This window comes from Oncorhynchus nerka, linkage group LG22 (assembly GCF_034236695.1).
Source record: "Oncorhynchus nerka isolate Pitt River linkage group LG22, Oner_Uvic_2.0, whole genome shotgun sequence".
Classification (NCBI taxonomy): Eukaryota; Metazoa; Chordata; class Actinopteri; order Salmoniformes; family Salmonidae; genus Oncorhynchus; species Oncorhynchus nerka.
Window position 1 is genome coordinate 70,566,476 of NC_088417.1, and position 9,463 is coordinate 70,575,938.

The 9,463-nt window shown below is 40.4% G+C and overlaps 1 protein-coding gene across 4 annotated transcripts; it reads left to right on the top strand.

Moving 5' to 3' along the window:
• Positions 1-1,059: 1,059 nt before the first annotated feature.
• On the top strand, positions 1,060-8,682 carry LOC115105581 (tsukushi-like). 4 transcript variants are annotated; one of them, XR_003859889.2, is made up of 3 exons: positions 1,060-1,611; positions 5,549-5,617; positions 5,726-5,854. XR_003859889.2 is itself a non-coding variant. In XM_029627774.2 (3 exons), the coding sequence occupies exon 3, from the start codon at positions 6,969-6,971 to the stop codon at positions 8,034-8,036; it is 1,068 nt and encodes a 355-aa protein (XP_029483634.1). In that variant the 5' UTR covers positions 1,065-1,611; positions 5,549-5,617; positions 6,961-6,968; the 3' UTR covers positions 8,037-8,682. The 4 variants fall into 4 exon arrangements, 3 of the variants coding, with proteins under 3 accessions (XP_029483634.1, XP_029483633.1, XP_029483636.1); XM_029627774.2 differs by lacking the exon at positions 5,726-5,854 and adding an exon at positions 6,961-8,682 and having other exon boundaries at positions 1,065-1,611; XM_029627776.2 differs by lacking the exons at positions 1,060-1,611; positions 5,726-5,854 and adding exons at positions 3,130-4,924; positions 6,961-8,682.
• Positions 8,683-9,463: the final 781 nt, after the last annotated feature.

Sequence of the window (9,463 nt, forward strand, 5' to 3'; positions counted from 1 at the left end):
AAGTTGTAGAAAGATCTCAAGGATGATCAATGGAAACAGGATGCACCTGAACTCAATTTCGAGTCTCAGAGCAAGTGGTCTGAATATTTATGTAAATAAGGTGTTTCTGTTTTTATTTTTAATACATTTGCAAAAACAAAAAATAAACTGTTTCACTTTGTCATTATGGGGTATTGTGTGTAGATTGATGAGGGTTTTTTCATTTTTTAAATCCATTTTAGAATGAGGCTGTAACGTAACAAAATATGGAAAAAGTGAAGGGGTCTGAATACTTTCCAAATGTACTGTATTTGAAAAGGTCCTTTAATTGAGTCTCCAACATGGGATAAATGCCATTATAACCGGGTAGTTTAGGTCCTGGATGCTGATTGGCTGAAAGCCGTGGTATATCAGACAATACACCACGGGAATGATGCAAAAATACATGTTTACTGTTCTATTCATGTTGGTAATCGGTTCATAATAGCAATAAGGCACCTCGGGGGTTTGTGTTATATGGCCAATATACTGTACCATGGCTAAGGGCTGTATCCAGGCACTTCACTTCACGTCGTGCCTAAGAACAGGGCTTAACCAGGGTGTTTTAGCCATATACCACACCCCCTTGGGTCTTATTGCTTATTTATTAACTATGTCATGTATGTGTATTTTCTAAATTATACATATTTGAAACAGTATGTTAAACTTTCATTGAGTCTCCAATATGGGATATATATTTTTTGGGAATATGAGATTAATAACTTGTATTGGCAATCTATTTGAATTAGCTCTTCAAATAAAATCATGACCATCCAAATCTTATACATGATCATATTTGACAATAGGTAAATGATCATTAAAAACAATCCAATCATAGCTTTATTAATCAGGAAATGATTTTGATCAAATTTGTGCCTTCATAAAGTGCTGTTTCCTTGCTTCAAGACCGTATTTCTGACCTATTTCAAGAGATCCAAAAGCAATCCTAGTTCTGTGGAATCTCAATCACTGAATAGGATCTAACCGAACTACTGCCTAGGAGGCATGTGCTTCCGCGTGTGATGCATGTTGTTACCGAAACCGAAACAAAAAAGTGTGAATAAAGTCAGTATAATTTGCCTCAATTATTTAAATGAAGTTACTGGGTATAAACATATCACATAATCGTCACACAATTCTCTGGCGACACTAAATCTGAAGAGGTTCAGAGATCGGATCGTCTTCCCTGTCAAGCATAGGTTATTCCTCGTGATACCATAATGTTCAGTGCATGGGCGCATTCATATTCTACAGCGCGGATGGCTTGACGGAGGATTTTTGTTTGCAGGATAGTTTTGACCGCAGTAGATTTTGCATCGTGAGCCATGGCACGAGTTTTTCCGCAAAAGTAATCTGAGAAGAACGAGGTTAGAAATAGGTTAAAATGGGCGGCACACTTCTGCTTGCGTGAAAGACGTTACATGGACTGTACTGGTGAAAAGTTATACGGCAGATGGGAGAAGCAGACAAAGAGGAAAAAATGTAAACGACAGTCTGTTTTAACATAATACTGTCTCTTGCCATCGCAAAGGGATCTATCTTAACATATCGGCTGAATAAGTGCCACAAACGTGGTACAATTCTTCAAGAAAGGTGAGCGGTTTACATTGCATTCAAATCACCCATAGAATGTGACCTGAACTTTTCAAAAGACAGTTCACATAACTTTATTCTGAGGTTATTATGTCTGGATGAAAGTACAATTGTTGTTGACTTTTGAAACATTGTAACATATCACAACGATAACATTGCTGTCTATGTGATTCCTGGCGGACTAAACTTGGTGAAGGAAGATTCTGATGAAGTTCCTCAAACTTCCTTCACCATGGAGTGGAGTTTAGTCTGCTATGTGATTTGCTGTTGTAGTATAGGCTAATGATCTGAACATGAGAGATTCAAAAGCATACATGGCTTATCAGAAGTCCAATCATGCAATAAAGAATTTAGATTTGTTTCGTATCAAGTAAATACTTTTATTCAGAACCCCCAAACTTCTCTTTTATTTGATGACCAAAAAGTAACATCCATCTGTCAAGATAATAATACAATGGCCGTTACACACCTTTTGCTCCTCAAAGAAAGGATAAAGGATGTAGTTTTACTTAGTGATGCTTTGAACAGTGAAAGCAAAAGGTTGGTGGTGAGAGAATGGTAGAGCAGAGAAAGGAAAGGGATGTGATAATTGTAGTTGAGGTGATAATAACGGGTCTCCTCTATTTTGGTGAATTATTGGCCAACTCCACATCTATCTATAGAGGCTGTGAGAGGAGAAATGTTGTCAGGACAGGAAATACACGCAGTATATGCACTCAGTTTCAAATAAGTCTGTTAATTAGTTAATTAAAAAAAACTCAAAGACAGTGGTGTAAAGTACTTAAGTAAAAAATAATTGAAAGTACTAATTAAGTAGTTTTTGGGGGTATCTGTACTCTACTATTCATATTTTTGAAAACTTTTACTTCACTACATTCCTATAGAAAATGATGTACTTTTTACTCCATACAGTTCCCCTGACACCCAAAAGTACTCGTTACATTTTGAATGCTTATCAGGACAGGGAAATTGTCTAATTCAAACACTTATTAAGAGAACATTCCCTGGTCATCCCTACTGCCTCTGAACTGGCGGACTCACTAAACACATGCTTCGTTTGTAAATTATGTCTGAGTGTTGGAGCGTGCCTCTAGCTATCCGCAAATAAAAAATAAAATGGTGTTGTCTGATTTGCTTAATATAAGGAATTTGAGTAGCCTACTCAAGTAGGATTTTCTGGGTGACTTTTACTTTAGTCATTTTCTAATAAGGTACCTTTACGTTTACTGTTCTGTTGATCTAATATGGAACCTAATTAGAGGTCGACCAATTATGATTTTTCAACACCGATACCGATTATTGGAGGACGAAAAAAAGCCGATACCGATTAACCTGACAATTTTTTTTTATTTGTAATAATGACAATTACAACAACACTGAATGAACACTTATTTTAACTTAATATAATACATCAATAAAATCAATTTAGCCTCAAATAAATAATAAAACATGTTCAATTTGGTTTAAATAATAGAAAAACAAAGTGTTGGAGAAGAAAGTAAAAGTGAAATATGTGCCATGTAAAAAAGCTAACGTTTAAGTTCCTTGCTCAGAACATGAGAACATATGAAAGCTGGTGGTTCCTTTTAACATGGGTCTTCAATTTTCCCAGGTAAGAGGTTTTTAGGTTGTAGTTATTATAGGAATTATAGGACTATTTCTCTCTATACGATTTGTATTTCATATACCTTTGACTATTGGATGTTCTTATAGGCACTTTAGTATTGCCAGTGTAACAGTATAGTTTCCGTCCCTCTCCTCGCCCCTACCTGGGCTCGAACCAGGAATACATCGACAACAGCCACCCTCGAAGCAGCGTTACCCATGCAGAGCAAGGGGAACAACTACTCCAAGTCTCAGAGTGAGTGACGTCACCGATTGAAACGCTATTAGCGCACACCCCGAGTAGATAGGCTTGAAGTCATAAACAGCGCAATGCTTGAAGCATTGCGAAGAGCTGCTGTCAAACGCACGAAAGTGCTGTTTGAATGAATGCTTACGAGCCTCCTGGTGCCTACCATCGCTCAGTCAGACTGCTCTATCAAATCATAGACTTAATTATAACATAATAACACACAGAAATACGAGCCTTTGGTCATTAACATGGTCGAATCCGGAAACTATCATTTCGAAAACAAAACTTTTATTCTTTCAGTGATATACGGAACCGTTGAAATGTCTAAATATGGCTCTTACATTGTACAACCTTCAATGTTATGTCATAATTATGTACAATTCTGGCAAATTAATTACGGCCTTTGTTAGGAATAAATGGACTTCACACAGTTCGCAATGAGCCAGGCTGCCCAACTGCTGTATATACCCTGAACACAAGAGAAATGACACAATTTCCCTAGTTATAAGAAATTCACGTTAGCAGGCAATATTAACTAAATATGCAGGTTTAAAAATATATACTTGTGTATTGATTTTAAAGAAAGGCGTTGATGTTTATGGTTAGGTACATTGGTGCAATGACAGATCGTTGTCCAAATATACAGGTTACCGATTGTTATGAAAACTTGAAATCGGCCCTAATTAATTGGCCATTCCGATTGATCGGTCGACCTCTAAACCTAATAATACTCAAAATAGTTGTATTGCCAATGCAAAATACTAGGTGAATATAGATAGAGCTCATTCAAGTTCCAGAGTTCAGAAAGGGTGAGCCGTGCTTTGTACTGCACACCTGGAGCTTAATGCTCCCCCTTGGCAGGTATTTCACCATAACTCCATTGTCCGGGCACACACACACACACACACTGCACAACTGATCCCTCCCCGGAGCAGAGGTGGGGACAGGTGTGACCCCTCCGGTTGACATGACACATGTGAGCAGTGTGATTTACCACAGAACACAGGGCCACAAGAATGTTCTGTGAATACTGAATAAACTCGTAGACCTAGGATTCATCCGCAACATGTCCAATGTGCAAATGTAGCTTCTGAGAGAAAGGGAAGATGGTTGTTATAGTATTTGAGATGGTGTGCTGTAGCAGTTTATTGTACTTAAAGAACGACTGCCCCTGTGGAATCGATATGAGTCAGAAACAAAATTGACAAAGTGTAAATAAGATCATTTGGGTCATAAAGTCAGTCTTGTCTAAAGCAGAGTTTGGAACCTCAGTGTATCAGTGAGTAAATGATTACAAATATATAAACAAATCATGGCCCATTTTGCCAAGCTCCACGTGCAATTCGCCCCTCTGCCCACTCGGCTTCCCTTCATTGAATGGGGCTCCGTTGTTTCATTGCCCCCAACGCGTTCCAAGGACGGCAGACTGAAAATCCTTATACGGATTGACCATGCCTGGTGAGTATAACCAGAGATCCTGGAATATAATGACATCTCTGGTATAATTTAGCTAGCTAACGACGTTAGATAACGCTATTGCTGGTTATGTAGTTAGCTGCAGTTGTTCAAGAGATGTCCAGTTTGTAGCCGAACATGCATCATAGAGAAGGTCAGCTAGGGGACCCTCAGACTCACGCAGACATCCCTCGCTGTGAGCCTTCCTATAAATGGAACAGGGAGAACACTTGAATTAGGTTGGTGACATTTGACCTGGTCAAAGGTCAAAAGAGTTTCGAGGTTTGTCCCAATTCACCTTTGTAACCTAGCCTGGTGGAACCAGCCTGATCGCTGCATTTACCATTCTATTTCACTTCACTGATCATGATATCTAAAGTGAAATAGAAAGGTGAATGCATCGATAAGGTTGGTTCCACCATACTAATCACCATACTAATCATAACCACCATTGATAATCTAATCAGTGTCTTTGATACGGGATCAGAAGCTGATCTATGCTGCCATGCCCATCAATGTGGGACTGAAGGTGATTACTAATAATACAGTACAGCAGAAATGTCCAGTATTTGCAACACCCTTTTCATTCCATACCTCACTGATGAACTTTGCCTCAACTCTGCCTAGTTCTACAGATGGAGAGGACTGTAGATGCGTTTGCCAGTCTCGGTCGTTTGATGGGGAGACCATAATTGGGTAGGTATTATCTGACCTGTTCTAACTTTAACATAGTACCAGTTTGTGTGTCAGATATGACCTATCCTAACTCTAATTGGTAATAAAACAGTGACTATGTGTTCACAGAAACATGTATGGAGCCAGCACATACACTTGCAAGATTATGTGATGAAGTCGAGACTGACAGACGGGCTGACACTGATGTCTCTAAATGGAGATACCTGGCACTCGGCATTAAAATGTTACTAGACACAACTTTTACTTGTATTGTCTTTATTATTATTATTGAATTGAATGGTATCAGTCAATATGGGGAGGGAGAAACCCTGTGTATTCTGCACCCGGATCAGGGAAGGAACTCCTGTTATATACGATACACCACACTGGGCAGTATGACCACTCTGACATGAGAGGTGCACCTTGTTATATTAGCAGAACATCTCTGGTATAACAACTGCAGCTACCTGCTTAAATGGTATTTTGTAAAGGGTTGTTTATTCTACATGGACCTGTTACTACATTAAAAAAATTAAGTTTAGAATATCTCCATAAATTCAGCAATTGCATTCTTCTCATATTGCTCTGTAGGCTGCTGACCTATTCAAAGCTTCCTCCAGCATATCACCATACATCTGCATGTATATTTAACTCAACCTGCAGGAGGTTTGTTTGTGGGGATTGAGTGGGGGCGAAACAGCTGCGGGAAAGGTTCTGACAGATTGGTGTGTCTTGATGGCGTGAAGGACACACCCAAGAAACACACACATCAAACCACACCCCCAAGCCGACTCACGTTTGGCTTCTGTCATGGGCGCCAGCATTTTTTGAGGAGCAAGCCAAAAAACTAGGTCAAATCAGTAGGGTTTGCTTTTGTTAATTAAAGGGAAAGGGTCATTAATGATGATTTTTGACTAATGTGTTTAAAAAAAATATTAAGTGGCTCTAAATGTGGTCCCTCCATGTGTGATTATGATAGATGCATACATGGTGGATGAATGAACACAGAGACGGTTGTATGATTTACAACAGTCAAGCCAATGCTTCCCCCACAGAGAAAGTTATTTACTCTGACCAAAAACCATATCGCAATTTATACTGAAAATATACAGTACTTTCCTCAGTATTTCTCATCTCCCTTGACAACCGAAATAGAAAAAGTGTTCATGTTAGTTATCTCTGTGCCTTTGAGTGTATGATTGAACTTGTCCTGAGGGACATTACATTAATTCTAAGAGGAAAAAAGTTCTTATTTGAAGACGTTAATAATATAGGTCTTCTAAATAACCAAATTCTTGAATAGGAATGTAATGAATTCATGAAATGAAAACATAATTTAATCAAACATGTTGCGTCTTCCTCAGGATTTGCTATGTCCAGTTTCCTGGGTGTGAGTGTTTGGTTCTTGCTTGTCCTTCACTATGTGGCTGCAGTGATGGACTGCCACCCAGGTTGTCGCTGTGAAGTCGAGAGCTTCGGCCTGTTCCACAGCTTCAGCCTGACCCGGGTCGATTGTAGTGGGGTGGGCCGTGGTCATGGCCTGGTGGTCCCCATCTCCATCCCCCTGGACACCTCCTCCCTAGACCTGTCCTCCAGCGCCATCCACACCATCGCTGACTCCATGCTGTCTGGCCCGGGCTACACCACGCTGGCCAGCCTGGACCTCAGCAACAACCTCCTCTCCAGGCTCAACAGCAGCATCTTCTCCAGGCTGCGCTACCTGGAGACCTTGGACCTGAGCCACAACACCCTGGAGGAGCTGGCCCCCGGCTGCTTCTCTGGCTTGCCCCTGGCCGACGTGGACCTGAGTGGCAACAGGCTCCAGGAGGTCAACCTAGAGGTCTTTTCCAACAAGGGCCACGGTGCAGGACCTCTCAATGTGGACCTGTCTAACAACCTGCTGAACACTGTCATGACTAGGGATCCACAGGTGCTAAGCCCTCCTAACATTCAGAGCCTCAGTCTGGCAGGGAATCGTCTGAGGGCCGTGCCCAAGCTGCAGGGTCTCCCTCTGAGGTCTCTGAGCCTGGACGGCAACCCCATCCTAAGCATCGAAAGGCACAGCTTCACAGGGCTAAGGGATCTGGCTTACCTGTCTCTCAGTGGACTGTCTGAGCTCACCTCCATCCAGCTCCAAAGTTTCAGTGAGCTGAGCAGCCTGCAGGTCCTGGACCTGTCCCACAACAGCAGGCTGAGACCACTTAACCCTGAGGTGTTTAGCGGACTGGCTGCCTTACAGGAGCTCAACCTGTCCAACTCAGGGGTGGTGTCTCTGCCCAGCAACATTCTCCACCTCCTGCCCAGCATCAAAAGCATCGTTCTCAGGGAGAAGGTAAACTGTTGGAAGACCCATAGACAGGTGCAGTTCCACAGACAGATAGGAGGACAGTCAACAAGGGGGGAGGAATTGACCTGTGATGTCATAGGAATTGTTTTATGAGTCTGCCGGCCTTAACAGGTTGGTCAAAATGAAGAAGGTGGAGAAGCAGTGAGAGCCTCACAGTGAAATCAGCTTATACAGTAATCACACTATATTTCAAAATTCAGTCCTCAGATTTGTGCATCATCATCAAGGGTTGCACTCAATTTCAAAATATAGCTTTTGTTCCACTGCTTCAAGGGAGTGTGCAATAAAATACCAGTGTAGAACAGTGGCCATGGGCTAATAAATTATGCTGGCAACTGAACTAACCATCTTGATAACATGACAACGTGTGATGATTTACAAGGACAAAGTCAGAAATGATTACCTGAACTTGTTTTGTAGTTTTCAATCCCTTTTCTATTTTTTAACGAATTCAACTGAACTAAATAATGACAATTCATACAGTGTTATGATGCATTAATGTCCATCAAACTGTTTTAGAGGGCCTCATATTGTTAAACATTACAACAATTTCTGCTGGCAGATAATACCTTTTGATTACTTGACAAAAAATGTTTTTAATAACATTAGAAATATGTTTTTGCAACATTTTCTACAGTATTGCCTTGGACATATATTGTGTTGTGTATATGAAGTCTGTCAACTATTGTTAATGACTGAAACAGAGACATGTATTTTGAATAAAATGGATGCAACACAATTTGTTCCACACCCTTTTCTGGTCCTGCAACACAAGGTCCAGTGTGTGACTGATTCACATAAGGTTTGTTTCATTCTGTACAGTCAATAGCACCATGTAAAAAATGTGAACGTAAGAGAGTCTTGTTACCGTTTACAGAGTTGAGGAGCGACTCACCAGCGAGCTGTTATGTGGTCACTGAGGAGGCGTTTTCACATTTTAATTGCACTGTCATGTAATGATGTCACACAGTTCAACTCTTCTCACTGCTGTGGTTTAGTCACTGGATGTGTTGTGTCTGTCTTCAGATTGTGTTAAGAGCATGTGATAGACCTAGTTTTAGGATGAAATGTGGGCTCAAGACTCAAATGCAGTTCCACTAATGCGGGAAGTGGAGAACGGGGTAATGTAATAGTGAGACGGTTAAGAAAAAAAGACGAACAAGCTTATTCTTGTTATTACCTGTTCTTTGTGCGAATCAGAGGAAAGGTTGAAATAGTTTAGGTTCAAAAACTCTGACCCACTTGCCTCAGTCCAATCTCAAATAAAATCATCTTCCCTATTTGGCCTTTGGCTAATAGAAACGGGCAAGCTGGCCATGTTTGACAATCATTTTGACACATCCCCTTAGTTGTAGAGATGAATGAAGAGTTTCATTCCAAAACACCATATATCCTTTTTCAGAAATGTTGGTAAATGAGCTTTTATTGTTTAAGGAAATAATGAAATAGAGAGTGGAAAAAACACAATCTAATCATGGCAGGTTTTACACAGTCAAGTGTAACAGATAATTACAATTTTA

Bases quoted from the DNA above. Each gene is read 5' to 3' on its own strand.
- LOC115105581 (XM_029627774.2), top strand. From the start codon at position 6,969: ATGTCCAGTTTCCTGGGTGTGAGTGTTTGGTTCTTGCTTGTCCTTCAC.